Source organism: Kryptolebias marmoratus, linkage group LG2, assembly GCF_001649575.2.
Source record: "Kryptolebias marmoratus isolate JLee-2015 linkage group LG2, ASM164957v2, whole genome shotgun sequence".
NCBI lineage: Eukaryota > Metazoa > Chordata > Actinopteri > Cyprinodontiformes > Rivulidae > Kryptolebias > Kryptolebias marmoratus.
In genome coordinates, this window is record NC_051431.1 from 20,324,089 (window position 1) to 20,350,795 (window position 26,707).

The 26,707-nt window shown below is 38.8% G+C and overlaps 1 protein-coding gene across 1 annotated transcript in view; it reads right to left on the reverse strand.

The window, feature by feature from the left end:
- Nucleotides 1–26,707, reverse strand: part of clmpb (CXADR like membrane protein b) — a 79,412-nt gene that overhangs the window by 11,521 nt on the left and 41,184 nt on the right. The window contains exons 2-3 of the mRNA XM_017420110.3: nt 7,753–7,904; nt 3,107–3,311 (exon numbers count right to left, since the gene is read on the reverse strand). Coding sequence (XP_017275599.1) covers nt 3,107–3,311; nt 7,753–7,904 — 357 coding nt within the window. The remainder of the gene's footprint in view (nt 1–3,106; nt 3,312–7,752; nt 7,905–26,707) is intronic.

A 26,707-nucleotide genomic window follows, 5' to 3' on the forward strand; every position in this document is an offset into this window, starting at 1 on the left:
ACCACACAGAATAAATAAATTCCCCTCTAGATATGAATAATGTGATGAACCTTCTTAACTGAATGCAAATAAATACATACAAAGTTTTAAAAAATTAATGATTTTTTTTTAAATTTGTGAAATCTAAGTTGCATCATTTGAAAAAGCAAATAAACAAAAACAACAAGATTACAGACGATTACCAAAGTTGTTTCACACGCACAAAAAAGACATCCAGTGGTGAAACCCATATGAATATTATTATGGGATATTTTTAACTGATTTTCATTTTCTTGACTAAAAACATTTAAGCTCAAACAAGATCTTAGAGGGGATCAAAGCATCTTTGTAACAGATGCTGGCATGCACAACTTTGGCCATAGTATTTGAATAAAAAGTTTAATTTTGACTAGACTGATGAGCTAACGGCTAGTCTGAGTATAGCCAACATTAAAATAGATTGCTGCCATCTTAAAACAACTCCAGTTTCCACAATTTTATAGTTCATCCAAACACTATTTTTTAAAGTGGACAGTTTCACATTATATGCCTATTGTGGCAGAAATATTATAATATTCCAGATAGAAGTAGATGCTGACGAATATGAGTTTTTTTCTGGTTGATGCCAATACTGATCTTTAGAAATTAGAGCAACCAATGGCCAACATACAGAACAAATTATTATTTTTTTTTTAAGTTTTGGACAATATGTATTTTTCATTTAACAAACAACAACAATAATTGGTAACCTAAATAAGTTGTATATTTAACAACCCTTAGAAAAACCTGTACATTTAAAAATAACGTATAAAACAACATTCTCACTTAACCCTCCCGTAGCCTTCGGATCACAGTTGTAAAGGCTTATCTACCTCTTTTTGTCTCTCTCTCTCTTTTGAGGGCTTCGGGAGGGTTTAAAAACTAAATTGTGGGCTACAGTGAGCTGGTTGAAGCAGCTGCGGCTGCATCTTCATCTTCATCTTCCTGCTTGGTAATCAGTTCAGCATGCACAGACATGGCCGATTGCCAGTCTTTATTAAGTGGTCGATATCGGCCGATTAAACTTGGTCAACCAATTAGTGGGTCTATTTCTAGACAGAACTGGCCCTAGTTGTATCAGAACCCCTATTTATGATAAAAAATAATGTAAACAATATTTATGATAGATGGCAGAGTAAAGATTTTTAAGAAAGAGTGTTTACCTTAACTGTAATGTTATTTTTGAGATTGGAGTTAGAGGATGGCAGTGGTCCACTTTGGTCTTGACCCCACACCATTTCAAAATAAATATTTTTTGCTTTGTTCTTTCAAACTGAGGCCATTCAAAGAGCTACTTACAACAAGTAAGATATTAATTGCTCATAAACTTTCCACAGAACCCCACTTTAAAAAAAATATGAACTATGGCTTTAAATAGAAATGTTGCTAAACTCTAAATTATTATTCATAACATTACTGGATAACATCCCTTGATGCTTTATCTTAATGGATAAATTCAACCCAGATCACTATTAGAGTAATGTCACAAAACTGATGACACAAACAGAAAAACAAAAACAAAACTCCTACGAGGGATGGATAAAAGTGTCCGTAAAGCAGGTTAGGAATGTTTGCAGTCACATGTTCTCTGGTGGTCAGTAGGTTCGGTCATAGAGTCTGCCACAGCTGGAGGCTCAGCACAGTATAGCTGCTGAGATCGGCACAGCTGCTCTGTTTAGCTACTTGCTGAGAGGCACAGCTACGCTATAAAAAGAAAATAGAGCACAGTTGTCTCGCTCTCAAGTGACATATTTTTAGATGTGTGGTGAACTAAATTTATATATATCGGTATTGTGTTTTTGTGCGACTGTCATATTAGCAGTGTTGACTTTTGTGTGTTTGAGTTTTGTTTTTTGTTTTTTTGTGGGATTTTTTTTTTTTTTTTTTTTTTGCTGCTTGTGAGCAAACCTTCAGTATAAGTAACTCTGACATGGTAACACATCACGAGTATGTCAGAGGCAGAATGCCATCAGCTCCCACACTCAGTAAGCTGTATAATGAGAGGGGCTGATTGAGGAGTGCTGAGCATCTGTCAGCTCTGTCACAATGAGTAAAACCTAACAGCAGCAGGAGCAGTTGGAGTGCAGAACTTTAGTTTTGCAAACTTAAACAAGCAAAAAAAAAAGCTACATATTCACTCTTAATGTCAAAAATCCACACATGGAAAACTGTGACACTTGGGATTGAGCGTGCAAGCTTACACTTAATTTCTCTTACACAAACACTTCTGTTCGCCATCTCATGCCAGCCCAGCTACCAGTTCAGCTGCCAGGGTATTGTCTTAGCATGGGGAGGGAGTGAAAAATTCAACTCTTAGTCTCTCTTCGAACCCCAAAGTGTCACTGCGGAGCTGAAGGCAATTTGTAAAAACTGAGGCTCTAAGTCACTGGAATGTCTTTATGGAAGTGAAAGGAGAGTGAGAGCGAGGGGATTAACAGACTGCTCCATTAGAAAACCAATAACTGCTAGTTGAACTAATCTCCTGTGATGTTTTATTAAATCGTCTGCTTTCCTGACATTGAGAACAATCTTGCTCCTCCCGCTGGACTATGTGTGTTTAGCTCTGGTGGTATAGCGGCTCCTTCTTTGCTTTATGTCCTTCAAAGCTGTAAAGCTATTTCTGAAGTGCACATGCCGTATTAGAGCTGATTAAAGTTGACATCTTTCAATGTCGTTCTCAACTTAAAATAAACCGTCTAAACAGACAAAGTCTTGGATTGCAGAATTTAACTTGATTTTTGCACTCGATCTCTAAAGTCATCAAACAATTTTTGTGCTCTTCCAAGCCCACTTCTATGTTTCTGGTCTCACCTCATCAAGAAAGCAATCCAAACAAACCCAAACAGCATAAGCAAAATCAAATCACACCGTCTGCATCAAATTGAATCATTAGATCAGTCAGCATGATGGAGGAAATGTGCCAGGCTAATGATCTTGTGATTAGGCCTGCACAAGTAAGTGTGTGTGTGTGTGAGGCGTTTTCAGAGTACAAATGAGGTTCTTCATAACCTGATTGCATGTGCATGAATCTGCATGCTCATGGGGCACTCATGTGTATGCTTTACAATGTGTATGTGAAAATACTCACCCAGCACAATGAGGCTGACTTGGCTCCAGATGTACTTTCCGCCAGCCTTGACTTTACAATAGTACTCTCCAGAGTCAGACAGCACCAGGTCACTGATCAGAAGTGAGGCGTCCCCACTCAGGTACTCCCCAGCAAAGGACAGACGGCTGGCCTCGTTGTCTGTGGCCTCGTTGATGTACACCTTGCCTCCAAAGAAGGTAATAATCTTGATGTGGGAAACAAAAATAAACAGGAATTTAATTTACCTATGTGGAATCTCATGTTTATTTTTCACCAATATATATCAAATTGTCTTGTCAGGCAAACCTCTGATGCCCTAAAGCAGTATTAAGACTCCCAGGGGCATCTCGAATAAGGGTAAAAACAAATGAAATAAACACCTTTATACTGAGCTGCAAAACTACTAATTTAAGTACTTTAGCAATGCATATGATGCCAAATAATACAGCAAAGCACAACTATTACAACCCAAACAACTTTATATTTTTTACTTTTATAGGTACTTTCTTGACCTGTTCTTTAGTCCTGGGCATAACATTGAACTGTCCCACTATCACTCTAACAGCGCTGTCTTCTGATGAAACATCTACTTTGTCATTAACTTTCACTACAAAGTCATTTTTAGAGGGCTTTTTTGGAGGGGATTTGATTTACTTTTATTTACCTTACAGGGTGCTATCTTCAGACTTCCCGCTTGTTTCTTGTTGATACAGAGAATCTGATTCTAGATCAGCTAATCCGTTGTGTGCCTATGCATGAAAGAAAAACTGACCCACTGTAAATTAGTCCCTTTTGGCCCTGCCTATCTTGAACATTAGCCTATCAAGCAAGACAGCACCTCCTGCTTGATCACCTATGGACGCTTATATTGCCAATAATAAATAGATTTAGTCTGAAATCCTGCCTGAAAAAAACCCCCCACTTATTTTATTATATTTAAATAATTGTTATCAGCTTTAACCATACATTTTTTCACCATCACAAAGTGCTCTTTTGTGCAGAGGGTTTGTGGGAACATCTATCTTTTTGGTGGATCTGGGCTAGCTGAGGTCATAAAAGGCTAAATTAAAATCTTAAGTTATCCCGTTTCCTTTAAGAATTCACTCATTTCTTGCTGGACCCTGAATCTTCAGTCAAACCTTTAATTATTTCAGTGTTTCTTTCATTAATGCAGCCATTTCCTCATATAAGCACATTTGCTGAACTTAATTGCTATATTTCAACAGTAATACCCTTGATATGTTTGACTGGTAGACTGCCAATAACATTAAGTAGCACATAACTCCAAAAGATATTTTATGCACCGCTGAGACACATCCGCAGAGTCCCTCACAAGCTGAAGTCTTGAAAAATTCAGAATCCCATGTCTCGCCGTATGAGTAACAATGGTAACAATTACTTTAGAATTAACACTCGGGCAAAGAATTTTTTAACAAATGAGTGAATGCATTTACTGGAACGCCGCTACCCTGGCAGTGTTTAGCTGATTATCCGGGGGCGCTTTTATCTCCTTACGGTCTTTGTACAAGCAAAGCTGTCAAACTGACCAAACAAAAGGGTGGAAAAATCTATTCTGGTGCTGATAAAAGATTAAAGTACCCACAGTGGCACAGATGTGATGTTAGCACAAAATAACAGGCCACACAGAAACAAGACACAGTGCATAATGTAACATTGTATTTTCAGACACTATAATATATTTCACTTGAGCTAGTTTGTCTTGAAAGGAAATTACATGTTTTCTACTTACAAGCTGTTATTCTGCAATTAAAAGCTTTATATACAGAACAAAAAAAACTAACAGGAAAAAGTGTAATTGAAAACAGAATCAAATTGGGTGCCATGTTAGATGTTGTAATCACCAGACTTCTGTAGCATGGCCTGTTCAGAAATTGCTGCTTCTTTTAGAACATGTAACTTATTCAGGCTTTAATACAAAATGAATATTTAGGTGAGTAAAATTAAAAGGGATAGTCTAACCATTTTTGAAGTGACGTTTCATCAAATAGTTATCGTTAGTAGCAGCTGTGACAGAGTTGTGCAGAGTATATAGAAATGTACATCAGTCTTTGTTCAGGCTAAGCTTAAGTAAAAGTGCTGATTTGAAGTTTCACCATTGACTTCTAACATTGTTTGTGTTGTGCCCTTTTTCTGTCTTTGGATTAGTTTTATGATATTCTTGTGAATCTGTGTTTCTCTCTCTTTTTCTCTCTGACTCCGTTTACATACAGAAACACAAACGCAGCTGTCACGGTAGCCTATTACTCAGGGCAAGTGAGAGCCTGCAGATGGGGACTGCTAAATGCTTGTGCCACAGCACATCAGCGCCTAAGTAACAGGAGCACCTGCTGGGATCACAGGTGACCACTGGCCACTTCCACATGCATGTACCCAAACAGTTTCTAAGAAAACGCTCCATGAATGCAAACACACACACATTACTGTGCAAAGTGAACTGTCTTAATACATAAACAAAGTATGTAGGTATGTTTCAAAAGATATCTGTATATGGACACAGTTCTGCTGTTATTTATGAACTGTGTGGACATTTATTACTCAGAGAAATGTGAGTGCAGCCTGCACCACACGAGTGTGTGTATTTATGCCTCCGGTTATGTCTGGGTGTATTCAGCGCACATCCTTATGCGAGTCAGATACTGGATGTGCCTATGAGTGAGAGGAATTTAGCAAAATTGGCCAAAGGCTGTTGGTATACTTTGCAAGTTAAATGAGGTAGTTTATTTGTTCAGTATAATTAAAATACTGCAAAATACGGGCCAAAATAAGAGTAAAACGTTTAGCAATTGCGTAACAATTTTACCCTCTCCTATGCAGTCTTGTTTCCATGAATCCTTCAGGCTGGGAAATTCCTTTTTCTCTATCTCCTGCATGGAAACCCACATCTTCAGGTTCAGGAGGTTCTAAGAACGGTTAGTCCAATAAACATCTATGACCAGTCAAGCTATAAGTTGCCAAAGTAGACAGAATCTTTTTTCTTTTTTAATTACGCATTGCTTATTTCTTAGCAATGCGTAATTCAACTTGGTACATACTGTGTACTTACCACGTATGGCCCAGGTAAGTACCATGTGTGTACCATGTAAGCACCATAATACAACCTGGTCCTCATAGGTACGAGGTAAGTACTCAATACTTACCTGGTAAGTACCAGGCTGAAATATGTATTCTTATTTTCTTATCTTATTGAAATGTAAATATTAAAATGACCAGCAAACAGTTGATCATAAGTCTGTTTGGTTATTTTTATGTGACTTACAGCTACAAAGATAAAAAAATACTATTACTAGAACTTCTTGTGCATACTGCATGTGTGCAACACTTCAGTAAGTACCACCACAGTAAACCATCATGGATATGGATACTAAAGGTCTAGACATCATGACCACAAAGCTACCACAACTCCACTTTGAATACTTTGAATGTAGTTTCTCCTGGTGATCAATAAATATATTAAAATTAGTTTGCTGGAAAAATACCAGGTATGCATAAATAAAAAACCCACATACAGTCATAACTACCACTGTGCTTGGTCAATCCTCTGTGTATCTTCAAACATAAGTATCCATAATACTTTGTGCTGCCAGAGCCAGAAATTTCAACTTAGCCTCCTTAAAGTTAATGTTCTCATTTTAAACCAACTACAGACAGATGGCCAGGAGAGTAAAGTAATAAATGCTCATTATACTTATTGTCTAAAAATTTTGGAGAGATTTGTGTCCATTCCTCTAATAACCCTGCCTATAGCTCCTCTGTGTCGTTTAACACAGGCTGACTGTATTTTGGCTAAAACAGCAAATAAGATGTTCATCAGATGCTCATTCCTCCAAACACGGCTTTGTACAGGAAGAAAATAATGGTTTATTGATTTGGTTATAGGCTCATAATCAAAATTTTTAGGCCTTTTGATTTTTAAGTAACTGTGTTTCAGTGTCCTTGAATTTCTACAGCTTTTCTTCTTGTCACAAATACTTCTCTTTGTGTCAGGAAACACGAGAGTACAAAAGCAAGGACATCTCTACTTTCCCTCAGATATTAAAGTTTATGATTTGTTAAAAAATATGACATTCAATTTGGATGAAAAAGGCAATGATTCAAAGCCACTGAAATTATAGTAAAATGTCAAACAAGATGTAAGACAGAAAACCAATATGAGAAAAATAATTTGCATGACAGCAGTGAAATTGGAAGATACTGATGAATTTGCCATCATTGTTTATTCTTTACTTTAATATGTCAGTTTAACAAGTCAACTAGCACTGGACAGATCATGTTTTAAATGTATCTAATTTGTCCTATATTAAAGACTGTATGAGTGTAGTGTAACAAAACTGTCAGTTTCTTCTCACACAGTAATCAGTCTAACACTTAGTAATTTAATAGATTCTTGTTAGCTTTAATTTAATCCAAAAATCAAATAAATTCAGTTGGACAATAAACTTGAACTGAAAAAATGCAGCAAAAATGATAAACTAATATCTTAAAATAATGAACACTTTATTCAATGAGTGCCCAATTTAGAAAACAAATCCCCCCAAAAATTCTGTGTTAAAGTATAAAGTATTTATTACCCTACTTATACAATGAAGAAACAGGCCTAAAGCAAGCAGAAAAAAAAGAAATCTTACCACTTTCTGTTTGGAATTAGATTCCTGGAGTAGCCACTCAATGTCGATAAAGTTGGATGGTGGGAACTGGTGGTGGCATGGTAAGGTAGCGTTGTCCCCAACAACCTTTTTCATTTCTGTCTGAGCACCCACTGACAGCAGGCTGAGTAGAACTGAGGGAGAGGAGAGATGAGGAGATGAAAAAGCAGGTAGAGACATGTCACAGCTGGGGGCACTGACTTAATACAGGAATGAGACAAATTCACTAAAGGTATCAAGCAAATGCACAAGGATGGAACACTCAACTTTGATAGATCTATTGATGCCGTAAGTCATGCTATGTTACTTTTTAGATCACTAGCCACTGTATCTTTAACAAAGTCAGCAATCTCAAGCTCAGTAAATGCTTACACTCTTGTATCAACAAGTTTTTTTTTTTAGGTAGAGCTGCATGATATTAAAAAAACATGTAATTGTGATATTATTGTGATGAACCCACATTTATCACAATGCTCACAACACTTTTTGTGTGCTTTTAGCAATTTTACTCTGATTTATAGCATTTCTCTGTGATTTGCCCACACTGATATTGCAATAATTATTATATTTAAAAATGTTGTGTAGTCCTAGTTTTAGATATTTATAAGTCACAGCCACCACATCTGCATTTTGCTATTCACAACGATTGTTAGGAAGAAAGATTTTTCAAGAAACCATATACACCTGCCCACAACTACTGCAAATGTGGCACGTAAGACCAACACACCCATCAAAAACTTCCACAGTATTCTAATTCGAAAGCTTGTGTTGCAGTGACATTAGTATTAATTTTAAGCGTATGCACAAGAGAGAGACTTTGGGTGTTGGCCAGACTGACGAGGCCTGTGGGAGAGTAGTGAGGCTGATTTATTGAAGGATGCTAGACGGTCGTGTGGGCTTGAGTGAAATGAACTGAAGGCATCAAGCCTAAACAATAGACTGTGTTTGTGTGTTGAATAGGGATGCTGTGCGTCTAAAAAGGGTGGTGCATTACTAAGATATTACACATCCTGCACCTGGTACAAAGATTCTACAATGTTGCCGAGCTGAGCTAAGTTTTTACAATCAAATATGACATGTATTTTTGGCTTGGCTCATCAGACTTAACAGCTCTTCTTTAACTGAAGAACGAGCCAATAGCTTAAGGGAACTGAGTGCTTCAAATAAAAGTTATCCAGCTTGGCAGGTACTCATTTAAAGTGAAATGTAGAGGCATACTTCCGTGTTGGCATACTTCCTAATAGTTTTTCCTGAACTACATATGCTGTGAACAGAATAGATAAACATCACGTGTGGAAGATGGAAGACAGGTCTGTGTCAGCAATGTCACTCAGATAGTGACTGACAAAATGCTTTGGTTTGCAGCAGACAAAATCACATGCTGTCAAATGGTCCACAGGAGACCAGGACTCACTGGACCCCTGTCCACTTGTTCAGTGGTCCAATCTCACAGGAGCCAACACCGTGCTCCGTAAGTGATCTCTAGGCCAATGAAAATGTCAGCTCTGCACTGTGAAACCAATGAGTCAGTGCTGATGAAGGACACAGAGGAAAAGAGCAGCCTCAAAGAAACCCTCTCTTCCATTCATCTATACAGATGGCATCATCTGGTGGAATTCAGCAGTTTTGAAAGTTTTTCTTTTATTTATGTCACTTCTTTGTGAATTCTCAGCTTTATACCCACGCTCTGGCTTCTCACTGTCAATCAGTTTTAAAGTTTAGAGTTCTTGGACAGCAGGAGCACTTTGCTGTTGGCTAAGTGCATCTGTGTCCATTTGGTAACCCTAGAATGACAGCACGAATTGCTGAGGTCTTTCTTTTCCACCTGTTCTCAATTCATTAGTATGCAGGAAAAAAAGGGCCACCCCTCTTCACCGAGGAGCTCCTGCACCCTGAAGGTATTCCCGTTTATGACTTTTTAATGCTGCATTTGCAGGGTCATTCCTCTTGTGGGCTCCCCGCCGATATTGGCTTTAATGTCAGAAAAGGAAGAGAGGACTTTGCAGTATAAAGAATACTTTGGAGAGAGAATACTCAGACCATGTGTGCAGCTGTTTGGATCTAATGGTGCGAGCTAATGGTTGATGGTGGTTCAGAGATCTGCTGGGAAACTTGAACCCCTGTTTTTCTGCAGCTCCAGAAACAATCCTCTGCAATCATTGCCCCCAACAGTAAGGCAATGTGGGGTTAAAACCTGCCACTGTGTAGACATGCTCAACCCTGACCTTAATCCTAACTGCCCATTGCCTAAATAGTTTATTCTATTTCTAAAAGAGTACATAAAATATATATAAAACTGGGGTGACCAATCAGTCAATCAATCAATCAATTAATCAATCAACCAAGTTTATATATATATATATATATAGCACATTTCAGCAACAAGGCAGTTCAAAGTGCTTTACATTAAGCAAAAAGCAAAGGTGGACATTTCCTAATATTGCGTATTATTCTATTAGTTGATTTTACGCAAAAACACAAAAAATAAATTGGGTTTAACATAGTAGGATTGTGGCAAATTTGGAAAACCTTCAGTTCAAAGGCAACCATCTCACTGCTATTCTCTGTTATGCTATGCTCTGGCATAATGCTCTCAGATTATGTCAAGATGCAGCTAAACCCTAGAAGAGCACACCGTGATAGCATGATGCTAGCACCATATGTGGGCATGATGGGGTTACAGCCTAGGCATGAGGCCAGCGTAGTCAGTCCAACTTCAAATTCTCAACCCACACCAGTGTGAGCGGGCCCCATGTCATAGATACACTGCCACTGCCACCAAGAACCCAGTGTCATTATGATGATTATGATGAACCACCAAGACCTTATTACAGAAGTTTTGTGCATTCTCAAAACCCTTCATGACCAATCATGTTCTGTAACACATAACAAGCGGCCCACTACGTTCTTAATACACTGCTGAAGACGTTGATAAGACCCTGCAAAGTCCATTCATATTCTGACAAGTTTTTTATGTCATAGCAGGTAGGGTCTTCATCTGGTGAGAGGGGGGCCTAACTACTGATGTTAAGACAATATGTCATTGTACATCAAAATATTATTGATAAATTGTGTACATTTTACCTTTGAAAAATAAATGTCAGATATGTCTTCAACAGAAATACATTTGTGTTAGCCTTTAGCTAAAAAGCTGACAGACAAGCCAGAGGGATGTATTGCCTGGTGTATGTTCACTGCTTTCCAGTTTTTTTTTTTTGTTTTTTTTTTCTTATTTAGGGTTGAGCAGAGGGCTTTTTTGTGCTGTGGGCTAGATGACATAGCGCTCCCAAAGCAAACTTAGGAGATTTGAGTTTGAATTGGCCTCATTTGCCGTGTGCACAGCTGGGCCTGTTGGCCTGCAAAACTCCATCATTTGAGTAAACATCAACTATGTGACACAACAGAATGGATCTTTGTGGAAGCTTTGCACTCTGGCTATGAAAATTTATTTTGCCTTTATGACCTTGCCTTTCAATTTGCAGCAAAGTGACCAAGAGACAATAAAAAAACATGAACCGTATTAGCATCAGCTTTAAAAATATTCCAGCTTGCAGTTGTGTGTATGCATTCATGGGTTTTTAAGAGATTCCACACACACTTGAGAGAGGCCCTCAAAATGAATGTGGCCATCTTGAAGGGGAGATAAATGCAGAGAGGGCTTGTGATATAGCATTGGTGCCATATCCCGGGCTAAATCCTCCATCCCACTTTCTCCACCATTGTGTCTTCTTTTCTCAGCTCCCCTTGGCTGAGCTTCATACTTTGTGGCTAGTTTCAATCTTTACCCCCAGAAAGAAAGGAAAGAAGCGTATCATAATTAACAAAAGTGGGAGCTAACATCAGAGGTTTAGAAAGAGAGAGCGTGTGAGGGAGAAAGATAGACACATTTGACAAAGAGAGAGAGTGAGAAGCTTGGGTGAAATATGGAGGAACCAATTTCTATGAAAAGGCCCTAGGGGGAGTTGTGCTCCAGTAAATCCGCCTTACAGAGCCCCACAATCTCATTATAGTGTAGCCAGTGAGACGGACAGACAGACAAACAAGACAGGCCTGGATCTTTCACACTGCCCCAAAGTCAAGCCCCGTATCCCCACAGTCAGCACATCAGCTTGGCTGGGGTCTAAAGCTTATGACCTCTGGTACTCAAATACAGCAGATCAGAAAGAGAGAATGAAAGGACGGATAAAAATGAAGAGAGGGAGGGGTAGAGGAATGGTGCATTGCCTTATTTTGAGTTCTTACACCAGGCTAAGTCACTGGTTTGGATGAAGGATTATAGCATCACAACTGTGGGTTTTAGACACCTGATAACAAATGGACAAAAGAAAAAAAAAAAAAAAACAGAGGCACCACATCTGACAATTTCCTGTTTGTGCATTCATGCTGTCTTTTCTGTATGAAATAAGCAAACGTGTCATAATTTATGTGAGGGAACATAACTGCTGCTGTGTATGAGGTCAGCATTAGACTCAACCGCTGTCAAGCCACATAACAAAAGCCCAAAAACTATTTGCTGGCTTTAATCCATTCAGTACTTCAGCCCACATGCCTATGATCTAGAATATAGCTGTGTGAGATGTACACACTCAAGTCACATTTGAGTGACATATTGCAACAGACAAAACAATTATCTCCAACCCTGCCAATCAGTGCCAGAACTCTTTATCCTCGTCTAATTAGAGGCTTCTCAGGGAATGGATGTTAATACGAAAGCAAGGAAACAAGAACAGTTTGGGCTTGATGCATGCATGCAGCAAAATTTCACATGATAAATGCAAATGTAATCCATCCATCGTTACTGCTGACATAGAGCTAGTGGTTTTTAGCTGACTTGGGGACATGCTGAGAGGAGCACAGGGCATGAGGCTGCAGGGAAATAACTCACAGCTCAGCGTGTTGTTTTACGGGCTTTGTTTTACTCCATCCATAATGCTATTGCGAGACGTGGACTGTATTCAATTGCCCACCATTAGCCTTACTATGCTTTAATATAATGTCATATACATTTACAGATGTCAGAACTTTTTCTCCTTTTAAAAATACAGAATTCTTCAGATGTTCTAGCAGAAAAGGTGCAGATCACACAACCATCATTTTGCCAACATCACAGATTCTTTTTAAAAACAACTTCTGAGGAACCAAAGTTTTAAAATGTACCAAGTTATGCTACCCCATTAAAGAACATGTTTTGCATATGGCACACTACGCTAGTCTGTTTGTAGCTTCAGGCTCAAAAACATGAATGTACTGCTTCAATATAAAAATCAAAGGGGCTTGTTTTTTTTGCATTTAAGCTAGTTTTTTGAAGGAATAAAATCCATTAATCGTTTTGCTTCACACTTGGAGACCAGTGCTGCCTTCTGCTAACACAAAGCTTTTCTGAATAACACTTTACATTAAGGAACATAGTTGCTACAAGTGAATGCATAAGGAGTCACAAAATCTCATTGCTACTGAGCATTGGCTTACAATAACTCCCTTTCTTTGTACAACTCAAATGTTAACTATCAATATTGTGTTATCCTGTCCTAAAGTTTTAAGAATATAAACAAAACTGTGCCAATATTTAAAACGTTTTTTTTTTGTCAAAGCTGTATCTTTGTTCCACAATTTGCTAAAAGTGTTTAGCTTAAGTGCCATTTTATATCAGTACACATCAGCAATGGCAATATTTACCCCAGAGAGCAATTTATGGACATGTAGGAGGGTTTGCTTTATGTAAAAGCAATTTTTGTGCATGTGTGTGTGTTTTCTATAGGACATTTAAAACAACCATAACGGACCAAAGTGCTCTACAATGTATAAAATCAATATTTATTATTTTGGCAATAAATGGAAACTCAGAATAAATCAATAAAACTCAATCAAATAAAACAAAAAAAAAATCACTTAAGGTTGCACAATAAAAAACAAGACATTCTGCCATAGAACTAAAAGCCAGTGAGGTTTTCAGCATTGAATTAAAATGAGCAATGCTTTGAGCAGCTATAAGTTTCAAAGGCAGGGTGTTACACAGAATAGGAGCCACCACTGAAAAGAAAACACTCTGTCACCTTTGGTTTTGAGCCCAGATCTGGGATTGTTCAAAAGCAACTGATGATTAGACATCAGTGCTCCACCTGGACTGTGATGGTGCAAAAGGTTTAAAGAAGTAAGGTGGTGCTGTATCATAAAGACTATTAAAAACAATGATGAAATTTCAAGTTGGATTCTGAAATGAACAAGGAGCCAGTATAGGGTGGCCAGTAGAGCTGTGATACGAACCTGCTGTTTCTTTTCTCTCAAAAGGCAGGCTGCAGAGTTTTGTACAGCTGGCATCAAAGTGATAAATAACGAAATAAAAAATCAAGCCCATCTTACAAAAAATTAAAGTGATCAAGGCAAGATGTACTAATGGCATGAAGTATTGTTTCAGGGTCACGTAACAGAAAGTACGCCTTAACTTTAAAGAGGAGAATGAGGTTAAAAAAAAAGCTATGATCCTTTGCCATCATAATTAAAGAAGTACAAGGTAAATATGCTAATTGAGTATGTCTGATTTAGAATCAGTTAGTTTTACATTTGTATTTTGAATATTTGCATAACTATTTAATGTGAAGGCCACTAAATAATTCATTTAACTCATATAAGTGAAGGCTTTTATTTTCTACAATCCTCTTTGATGAGTAGTTTCAAAGAAGTTTTAGCTTCAGCAGAATACTCGGGTTTGAGGGTAAAGAAAAGGACAAAAAAAAAATCCCAATAATCCATTGAATCTGACGGAGAAGCAAATAGGAAAAGAGAAGAAGGACCAATGGGAAAAGAAAAAGGAGAAATACCAAAGAGGTCTGAATAATGTAAGGCCCTGTGGTAAATGTTCACCTTGTGCTGCTTTCATTGCCTTCATTAGCATCCCTTTCATGGCCTTGTCATTGCTGTCATGTTGAGCGATAGCAATATCATTCCAGTGACACATCCTCAAAATAGATTCAAAATTAGTTTTGCGACAAGCATTTTAATTCCCCCGAAGTATTCTGTATTTCCCTGTGCAAAGTAAGAAAGATGGAAGGAGATGAGGGGGGGAGCTAATTACACCATTCCCCAGGGGACTGAAGGAGGCTGTGAAACCTGCTTACATGGCTATACACATCTTATCAATGCTGCATCTGGTGGCATCACCCACACTCATGGGTGTAGCTGTCCAAGATGCTCTGGCTGCTTCATAAATCTTCCAGTTTTAGCCTGAAACTGTCCAAAGAACAACACAAAATTCCCATCTAGAGCTACACTTTTGGTCAAATAGCTAAAGTCACAAATGTAACATTTCCACCATCCTGCAGGGTAGCTTATTCTTTGCCTATATTTGCCTTTGTTGACTAGTTTTAAAGTTAGCCTCTTTCCCAAGGCTAAACATTAAACACAAACACTTTTATACAGGTAGAGAGAGAACCCTGAAATACAATTAATGTATGTTGACAAACTTTTTAACCCTCATGAAGCCTTCACAACTGAAGAGAAGAAGAGAAGCCCTAACATCGGGTCCATTTCACCCAAAGGCCACAGGAGGGTTAAAGAAAAAGCAAACTAAACAACACCTGGATGGGTGGAAAGCGTAAAAACATGCAGAAGACCTAGACAAACTCCAGTCTCTTGCAAAGAAAGATTAGTGTGTTATCAACAAAATATGTTTTATTCTTTCCAAAATAAAAAAACAACACAATTTATAATTTTTGAAAGGTTGATCCCATTTTAAAATGTTAATGATAGCAATGCATAACATGGACTTCTGACCCGCTGAATAATCTCCAGAAGCATGTGTCATCAACCTATTTAAAGGGCTACTTACTGCTTCCACAAATACAGTTTGAGAAAGGTTCCCTTATTTTATTGTGCTCAAAGTAAACAAAGTCCAAATGTCAAATGATCTGTTTTGCACCATGTACCGCGCTTCAGTTAAATGGGGCTTGGATAGTGACCTCTCTTCACGCAACAACAAACTGTCCCAACATCTGGCAAAGCCTAAACAAACCAGCAAGTGTGGCTCGCCAGTTTGTTCTGCATGAGCATCTCTGAATCTGAGACCACTGAAGAGCCGGCAACAACTAAAAGAGAGGGAGTTAACATCTTGCTGAGACTTATCACCAAGGTGACTGAGAGTGTGTGCGTGTGTGTAAAGGGCAAATCTTCCCTGCAGCACAAACACAGCCTTGAATAAACTTGCTGTGACCCACTGAGAACACATATTAAAGGAGGACAGGCGAGTGTGTCCTTTCATATTTGACAACATTCACAAAAAATGCCTAATTCTGTGAAGAAACCACTTTTGTTATTCCGCTGACAACAATTTACCAAAACTCATTTTTTCTAGTATATGCCCTAAGGGAGGGGGAAACACAATTTCTTTGTTTCAAAGTAGGCAAATTATCAAAAAAAAAAACAACAAAAAAACAAAAAACAAAAAACAAACCAAAACTTCAAACTTTGAGTGAGAAATTGCATTTGCTTTAACAGAATCAAATTCAGTTCGCCCCACAAAACAAACTCTCTTTTTATTTCTGCACAAACAATTTGCTGTGTTTTTCAGTTTTCCACCAACTTCTGTCCTAGGACTGAGCTAAATTTTTGATCTGAGTGACATTAAAACTATTTTAGGTGCTGTTTTTGCTGGTAGGAGAATAGGAATAAAAGCGAAAAAGACTTATCACAGAGATCTCAGTGGACAACTCAGTAGTACACAGTTTTTTGCTGAGATCACGCTCTACCTGCCCTGGCATACCTGACAGATGGTGTAGTGAGAAAAAAGATGAGCTGCATTCATTAAAAAAAGCACTGCAGAAAACAGGTTTGCCTTCTGCTGATCAACTTAAAGCTTTCCAGTTGGGCATTGGTACTGTATATCATACCAGCTAAGCACTGCTGGGGGTTTGGACAGATGGGCCAGCTATGACATAAAGAGCCATAAAACCCACAGTGCACATATATACAACCTCTCCCTCCTGCAACTTTTTTCTTGCACATCAGGTAATTGAGCTTCTCTGCTCCCAGAAAGTTCCACAGTTTCCAGCAGTTATTTATCTGGTCTAATCTCAATTTGTGGCTGGCAAGCATGTGAATGAACTCCTCTCACATTGTTGAAGCGGCTGGACATGGGCACTGACATCAGCAGATCAATACTTAATAAGCTTTTGTGCTGCCAAGTCCATTTTGCTGCAATATGCAATTTTTTTTATTTTTTTTTTACGTCCATTAGGTTGAAAATAGAGCTGACTAGGTGTACGGCCACAGGAAGTGGAATGTATCGTCGTCGTCCTAATGATGGATGCTTCACAATGGTGTGAAACTGATGAAAACTTCAAACACTGTATAACTTATGTTGTATAAAGTGCTACACTCGTGGATTTCATTAAACGCAATTCAATATCCCAGTGGTGCTTCAAAAAGCATTTAACAACTTGTGGGAAGACAATAAAAGCCACAAAGAGCTTTACGGTTAAGTCAGAAGACACGTGAGGAACAAGAGAAATGGGAAGAAAACAAGCCTAGAGCTAGAACTATATTTGGACCAGCATTAAAGTTTAGCGTCAGAGGCAGTGGAAGATAGTTCCAGTCTGGACGTGTAAGCATTTCATTTTGTGAGCTCATGTAGTCGGAAGTATGAGGGGATTCTACACGCTTCCCTTCCTTTTCTTCTCTGCTTTCCTGCCTCTCTGCACACACAGATTCATTTTTGTTATTGAGGTCAAAGAGATTATTTGTCACTGTCCAAAGTCCACATTTACCTGAGGTCTCTTGGTGAAGTTTCTCTTGGCAACAATGCTAATTTACTTCTCTGAATCTGAGAAAGAGAAAAGGAACTGAATGCAACAGAGCAGCTCCCATGTTGTACATTTCATTGGCTAATTGAAAACAGACGGGACGCTAACTCCCTCTTCTCCATCCGCCCAGCATTAGCGAGCTACGTCACTGACATATTAGTGCTACTGTCAGTCCTATGGTATGTATCTGACACATCGTCTAACTTGATCAGTTAAGCAGAAAATAAGAAAGCAGAGGAAACGCCTTGTGCACAAATAACAGAATGATTCTAACGCTGTAGCTGCTGCAAAGGACAAAAAAGAATCTTATCCACCAAAGTCCTTGATCACAAAGGACACGCTGATGGCTGCCATTTTCGTAGAGGTGAGCAGAAGTCTTGTTGGTTTTGGCAGCTTTACCCTGAAAGGTGTTGACTGGCTGGGTAACTGACATGGTCAGAGGGATAGCTGCTTGATGGCCAGGCAGGTCAATAGCAGCTGCAAGGCTTCCAGGAAAGACCTCACTTAGACTCATTTAAGAGAGCTAATAGACCAACCTACCATCTGTCCTTATTATTAGCTAAGCTCATTCATGCAAGATGCTAACCCTTTTGTTGCCTACCACATACAGAGCCATAATACAACACACTTGCATACAGTGAAACAGTAATATACACATTATCCCTATGGAATGTATCTAATTAAAGTTATAGAACATAGTATATGTCATACATGTGAATCCATTCGACTTTGAAAAATAAATAGAATGCAAAAACTTTGAAAGGCCAGCTAGACTAAGATTGATGATGGCCTAAATCTATAATTTTATCAATTTCAGGAGAGTTATACGAAAGTAATAGCAGTCTGTAGTTTTTTAAAAGTAAACAAAATCAAGTTGCAAGTTATAATTTTTTGTGCTACTGACTGAATATTTATTTGTTCATCTTTTAATGGTTGAAACTGACTCATATATTTTTCTAAGTTTGAGTAAGCATTTGTCTGCACGTTGGAGGCTTTTAACAGTCATAGCAACACACACACTCCTCCAAACAAATATGCTTGCCCTTTGTGCTTCTCAGCACCATTTCTTCCCACCCCCATGTCTAGAAAAGGAATGCCCACATGGCCACATCCGAGGGCGGAGAGAAGATTGAAACCAGATGAATGAAGCTCGGGTACCGAATTCTTGCCAGGACTATATTTCACTCCCCTAGCCTGATTAAAACGAGGTGTGGCACTAGCTGAGCCAAGGCAGCAGACTCTGGCTGGGAAAAGAGAATATGCTTGCAGTGACATTCTAGGTAAGACGGAAACAAGAGAAGGTCAAAATTAACTAAATTAAAGTGTGTGGAATGACTCTGTAGTATAAAAGTAAATATTTTTTTGGCAAAACACACCTTGTTTGCCAAATATAGTTTATATAAACCTAGTCTTTACTGAAGATTGATGGAGTATGATTCAGACTTGAAACTCTGAAGGTGTTTAATTAAGGGTGCAGCATTTGTTAAAGACAATGTTTAAAGTAGGCCACTGGGGTGTGTTAACTAACGTGTCAAATGAAATGAGGGCAAACTGCATGAATTGTAGAGCGAGGACTATCACCGTCATGCAAAAAGGGATGTGAACTGCAATAAACAAATACAGCCCTGATGCTTGAAAGACAATTTTATATTTGCCTGTAGGCCTATATTGTTAAGATACTGAATAGACACATAATTGTCTTTTTAACATTTCATAGTGAGTCTTCTTTTGTTGCTAAGAAACCTTTGAAAAGTGTTCAAGAGGATGTGATTATCAGGTCATTTGGATTTTATAAAACCTAATGTGATCCCCAGACCCATTGATTTCTACTTTAGGAGTGCAGAATGCATGTTAACAATAACCCTAAAATCTTGAAGAATATGACTGGACCTCTGAGGCATCGTGTTCATATTTGTGTCCACATGCAGAGGTGAATACTGTGTCTGAAATGAATTTGAACAGAAAGAGAAGGGAAAAAATAAATGAAAAACCATAAACACACTATGTGTTGTTCCTTCTGTCTTTACCAGTTGGCTTGATTGTTCATTCATGGCGGTCAAGCTATTGCATCTATGTGTGTATGTGTGTGTAGACAGAGAAAAAGGGTGTTATTTGCATTTTCAGGCTGAAGTCTGTACAATGTAGGTGTCTGTTTGCCTCTGAGTGTGGCACCTAACACATGTTGGGAGTGTGACTGACTGATTAGAAGCCTGTTTTCATCAGCTACCTCCAGTCACCTCTCTCCAGAGATAGCCATGCAGAGTGGGGAGAATTTTGTACTATTTTCCAGAGCCGTCAGCTTTCTCTTTCCTGCCCATTGCAGCTGGTTGGCCACACTCACAACTCTATGCCAAACACACTCCCATCTATCCCCTTGACATTTTAGCTATGTTACCGCTGAGAGAGTTGCGGCTCGCCTGCCTGCCGCCTGCACACGAGTAAATAAAGCCCAGCTCATTTCATTTGGCTATAATGTTTAATCTACGTTTGCTTGGTCAACGAGAGGTTAATCTCATTACCTTGTGCTAAATGGCATGCTCGGGCATCCTCCGACAAGAAGAAGGCTAGACACAAGTTAATTAAAAGAGCAATTAAAAGAAGACATCAAGTCCCACTGACAGTGGTAATATGTTAGCTCCCCTGACACCAGCGCATTGATGTTGAATAACTCCATTCAACTGTAGTCTGTCACAACTAACAAACCACTTCTCATCGCCAACAAAGGAGGCTAGTATTAGTGGAATTGAAGCACCTCGCTGTAGATCTGCTTGTTTTGTGGTCTAACATGTGTTTCAAGCTAACCTTTTTGAAGCAATTGTGGTTTACACACTGGAAGTTCATTTATAAAGAAAGAAAGCTTCACCACTACACACACAGCTATTAAAAATGTTAATTAACTCCAACAGGTTGTTAAGAACCTGACGTGCAATTAGTTTATCCACGATTGGAGCAGGCTTAAATGGCTGCTATCAGTAAAAGTAACATTACAGTTATGTCTTGTTTTTCAGTCAAGCAGAAATGAAAAAAAAAAAGCAAACATGCATAAAAAAATAACAAAACAGGAAGTTCAGAGAATGTAAAGAACAGAAAGATCAATTGTTAGAGTAAGGGATATGCTTTTTGTATCATGTGTCTTGTTTTTGAATACGCCCAAATATTGCAACAGTTTGTTTGAATTAATAGCCAAAGGCAATGCACAGGCCAGCGTGTGTCACTCAGATTCTCATCTTTTTTTTAAACCTAACAAATAAAATGAAAGAGTTACTGAAGGTATTTAGGTTTTAGCAGCTGAGGTGACTAAAGGTTTAGAGAGCAACTCTGGGTTTATAGTAAGAACTTAGCAGTAGTGGACTTGTGGTTCTACAGGTGTTTGTGAGATTATCATAAGACAACGTACCCCTAATTTGTGCACCTGAATGCCTGACTGTAACCTTAAAACCAAATGCACTTCTCTAGTCTAACCATAAACAAGCCCAGCAGCTTTGGGACACACAGCAAGGCTTGGTCAACCTTGTCTGAGCCTTCCTTACGTTAGAATGAATTATCAAGGTGAAAAGATGTGATAATGGGATGCTACTGGTCATTAGTTCCTAATGCTAAACTAGTTAGGGTTAGTCAATTGGTTGATGTTGATAGATAAAGTGTACAGTGTAAGATTGGTTTATTAAGTTTTAGGTAAAAATTCTCAAAGGTAAAAATTGAGGTCGGTATCCAGAAGGATAGAAGTAGGTATCCAGCAGATCAGGGTAAGTATTTAAAGGATGCGGAAGATGTTTAGAATATTGAGATAGATATACAGATTTAGGGTATCAAGATAAATATTTTGAGTATTTGCAGGACTGAGGTGTGCATTTAGAGTATTAATAAGACTGGGTAAGTTTTCAGAAGATCAAGGTAGGTATCTGGATTTTCGAAATATGTTAGTCCTTATGGTCAGGTAATTCAGAATGAAAAATATTAAGATCCAAAGGACAGGGTTAAGGATTAAGATTAGGTAACAAAGAAAAAAATATACATAATTTCTACCTCATAGATATTTTAACACACAAACTAAATCATAAAATATTTATAAAGCATCACAACTAAATCTTTTTTCTAACTAACATTCATTTATTTGCTTTCTTTCTAAAAGACATTTATAATACATGATGGCAGAACATGATTTACATCGTACAGATTTGCGTCACTTGGCAATGTGCAGTCTATATCTGCAAGAGTTCTCCCTCCACGTCATCTCCCTAACTTACATTAGGCACTGCTCCATGTTCAGTGTCCTGTTTGCAGACAGCGAAGTGAGGGAGCTGAGGAAATAGCCTGTGGGTACTACAAGCGGCTCCCTCCAGATGAATCATAAACAAGTCCCTTGGCCTCCGTGACTTAATCCCCTGTGACATCGCCACAGGGAGACGGAGAAAGAGGGAGTAGAGGGAAAGGAAAGCATGCCCCATGCTCAACTTTCAAGTGAATTAAACATTAGGATGAATGTGTATGAGGTGTATCTGAGGGTATGTCATTGGGCTGAGGCAGTAATTTAACAGATGATAGAATATGGATGTGAGGATGGATATTTGGGGTGCGTGTGTCAGTGGATGAGGTGGAGCGCTATATTTAATTTTAGCTTTGTTTATGTAGCAGTCATTTCATTTAAGGCTCTACCTTGAAGCATCGCCGCCCCCACCCCTCTCTATCTCCCTGTGTGTATCATGTAAATCCCTTTGCCACAGTTCTCTCAATTAAATTTGGCCACACTACTTAAGCTTGGGCAGTCTACAGAGTGTGGCAGCTAAAGTTATAATCAACATCACGCTCCTATTAGGCATAAGAAAGCAAACCCAGAGGGCAGCAGTAAATTGATTCATTTTGGGAACCTGAACGGAGATTCTTGGTTAGGTCTAAGTGCTTTGTTTCATATGCATCAGCCCTTGAGCTGTCTTTTCTCCTTAATTAAAAAAAAAGAAAAAGGTTCAGAAAAAAAGTGTTGCAGGCTTGAACAGAAGAGGTTGCAGCTCAGTCCGATGGTATATTTTCTTTAAAAAAGTTTGAGATATGATTCACTGGCACTCCGCTGGTTGTGCTGATGTAAGGAGCTTTTGTCTTGAAATTAATGAAAGACATTTGGCTCTCTGGCATTTTGGATGCCACACAAAGGTGATAAACGGCCTCTGACCAGTAAAAGGTTCATGTGACGCACCCCTGAGAACATTCCCTTCATTCAGGGAAGCAATTCTTTCAACTTACACTTTCTCCACAGTTTTTACTGTGTCTAAACCTAAACTTGCTTGTGTATCTACTGTGCAAAACTGTTAACATGTAATTTTTTTAAGTGCACACTTATTTCCATGTGTTGCAAATTTAAGCATGCAGACAACAAGCTGGTTAATATGCAATTTGCCCATGACAGCAGTAGATGATAACGGCACCTGGAAGTTCCTATACAGGATCCAGGTGCTGGAAAAGCTATTATTATCTTAATTCAGACAGCCAGATGGAAATTACAGGTCACATCTGTCTGCTACGCATGGGGTGACTTATAAACATCCTAATGTATTCTTGACTCACTGACATTTGTATTGCAGAAAAAAACCTTTTTGCAACATGTTTTAACTTTTAGCCAGGCTGGCAGTGTTTGGACAATTAAGTTCCTAAAAGCTTCAACACTTGTCTTTATATGTTGTAGCTGAATTGCTCAAAAGTTATACCATGATGTCCTTGAGATAAATTCTGGGAATTTCTCTCACGGTGCAGTGGGTGCAGACATAAATTTAATCCTTAAAATGCTCAAGATTATAAAAGGACCTTCATGCACGATTAAATAAAAATGAAAAGAGCAAATCCCAGAGGCTAACCTGTGAGTCTTCAAGGTAGTGTTGGAAAAAGACAAAGTCAGCGCTAGTGTATGCTATTTCCTACTCTAGAGGAAATGTGCAACAGCCTGAATAACATCCCTTCTCCTGAAAGTTACATTCCACAGGCACCTTAAAAATCCTGTTCCAATCTCTGTGCATCTGCTCTCAAGGGAAATAGAGTCTGGCAATCTAAAGGGAGAGGCTACCACCACCAGTAACTCCTCAGCCCCATCCCCCACCGTCATCCATCTTCCCCTTATCTCTCGCCCTTGATGTAGACCAGACCCCATAAAGAACACGCAAAAACAGTAATTGCTGTAAAAGGCTAAATATACTTTTTCAGTGCCTGCCTGGCAAAGAATACATAATCCCCTGCGCCAGGCATGGCTGGAGCAATTCCAGTATCATGACTATGTTCCCAAGTCCACAAGACTTTGTGTCTAAATGCTACATACTGGAACATCACACCCCTAATAAAATTTTATCAGAAGAAAAAGCAGCATTTAGCATGGCTAAGACCAAATTAGTAATGTTGCTTTTTTTTAAAGTAATGGCTGATTTCAAAAGAATTCCAAAAAGAAAAACTAAAGCCTGCATCTCATTAGGTTGCAACTGTTGGAGAATAGTTGGTGACTATAAAGTGCAAGAAGTTAAAATTTTAGGTTGCAGTCTCACTAAATTCTGAGCGTTTACAATCAAGTGACCATGAAGTTGTGCACCCAAATATAGCATTATTGACATTTATGAGATACTTTTGTGTTTGTGACCTGCAAAACTATATTTGAGGTTGTGTGCATTATTTTCTTGCACACCTCTGCCCACATCGTACCTCTCCTTGGCCTTTTATGCATTTGCTTTTTTCTACTAGAGTACACTTTTGAAATGAAGACAGGGAGGTATACACCAGTTTTTTAAAATAATTATTGGTGTTACTGGTGTGGTTAGACCTGCAAATTCAGGGCTGTTGCATTGAATGTTTTCTGTCATAAGGAGAGCTCCTGTCCAATTGTCAAAATACAGCTTTAGTGCTCTAAAAATACCCAAACTAAACTGAGAAGGGTTTGAGACATCCACAGCTAGTTTGAGAGAAACTTTGTTGCAACAATCTTTTTGAACATATTCAAAAAAGTAAAAAGAATGCCAGTCTCTGCCACTCAAGCAAGGAAACTGAGAACAATTCAAGACGTTTTGGAAACTCTCTTGCACATACATTTTGCGAACTAGTCTCCAACAGTTGCAGACTAATGAAATACAGGCTTAGAGCAGCAAATTCTTAACAAAATCCCAAAGAACAGGGGCATTAAGTGGTGTTTGGTGTTGTACTGCACAAGGGAATTGAATTAGCATTATGATATAACACAGTGGTTTCAAGAAACAAGGTTTTTTTTTTTACACCTTAGAGTGTGATCTGTCTGATAGTATTTTAATTCCACTATGCATTGAAAAGAACCCTACACCGCACAGGATAATAGTCCAGAATTCAATTATGTGAAAGAAAGCACAATTATTACGACTAAACTCAAGACAAAATGACTTGATAAAAAAATTGGCCTTCACAGTGTAAATCCACTTACAGCAGACATGTGTTTATTTATCCCAATGTAGCCAATCAGGAACATTTTATCTCTCCCTATTCTTGGTGGATTAGGCACTAATCTGTTCGCTGAGGGGAGAAAGAAAGCGAGGGAGTGAAAAAAAGCTTTTCTCTATCATCTCCCCAGTATTAATGTTTCTATTAGTGGTGCCTCCCCATGATGCAATGTGACACTTGTGGCTCTGCATGAGAAGCCAGGCTAATGGGAGGTAGAGAAGCAGAGGTCAGTCAGAGAGACAGAAGATTATTATTCCTGAGGAAAAGCATGTGTGTGCATGCAGTGCAAGTCCAAATTTTGGACACAATTACTGATTCAATGAATGTTAAGCTGTGCACAAGCTTCTAATTGGTACTGTGTTTGCACTGCCATACTTTATATGCACAGAGGCAGATTCGGATGAGATTTACTGGACTTATAAATGCAGATGTTGATTTGACACAGAGAAGTGCAGCACTGTGTCCAAATTATGGCTCACCATCCCTGATAGATGGCAAGAAGAGCACCACTGTAGGTTTTAATGAATGGAGTTTAGCCAGGGGTGAAGTGTTGAGAAGCAAACACACCATTTTTTCCCCTGTAAACTCTTGATAAAAAAAGAATTCCTGATTAATCATTTAAGTCACATACACACCACTTAGACTTGGGCTTCCTGGCTGGTCATAAACGCAGGAGTGCACGTGCACTCGAGTAGGAGAGTAATGCTGCCCTCAGCAATGTGCTTACTGACTGCAACCTTCAAGCCCCCATGTCCTTCATCCCAAAGGTCTCGCTTATAACAGCCTTGCTCCTCTATCCCTTCCTAAAAAAAAGAGGAAGGGTGGGATTACTATCTGTATGATGCTGAAAATGAGGCTATAACTGAAAAATGGGTGGAGAGGGCTCCCTGTGTTTCTCAGCACTCTACACCCTACACAGGTAACACACTCTTGTCACTACAGTAACAATGTGCAATTGCCTTTACGCAATAGTCACAGCTACAAGAAACATAGCCATTTACAGGGCTGCTTCCCATATGCAGACAATGTTGAGCACATGCATACATTGTCCTCAGCAGAAAAAGGTGATTTAGATTCAGATTGTGGCTAAAAGGAGGCCGAGTCCCTCTGCATCAATCCCCAGGCTATTCTGTACAGTATGCATAGGTCATCCCAACTGGTAAAACCGTAGAAAAGAATGTCTAATGACATTTGAAAGGCAGCTCATAGAGTTCCCATTGGCAATTTCCCTCTACAGTACCACAGTCTTTGCTATACACCAGAGCAGATTAAAGAAGAACAGTCCAGTTGCCAGACTTTTGCTGTAATGTCACTGGGTTTTAGCAGGAATTTGCTTTAATGTCACTCTCTGTTGAAAACTCGAATGTCACTGGCTTTTAATTGGCCTTCTTGTGAAATGACAGTGGTACTTGTGTCTGGGAGCAATGGAGGGACAAAAAGTTTCTTGGATTCCACTGAATCCCAACTTATTTAAGTTTTGGGACAAAGCTATGGTTCGGTGCAGAAGCAGCAGCAGACACTGAGCCAAGCGCTTAAAAGTGTCTGAGCGTGGTCAGTTACAAATGGGCTGAATGCCATTGTAAATGACCTGCTTTGTTGCTGCATTGTTTCGTTACCACCAGGAATTCTCAGTGATGGAGTGTAGAAGAAAGTGCACAGAAGGTAAAAGTTAATCAGCAACAAAAGAAATAGTCATAGCAGTATGG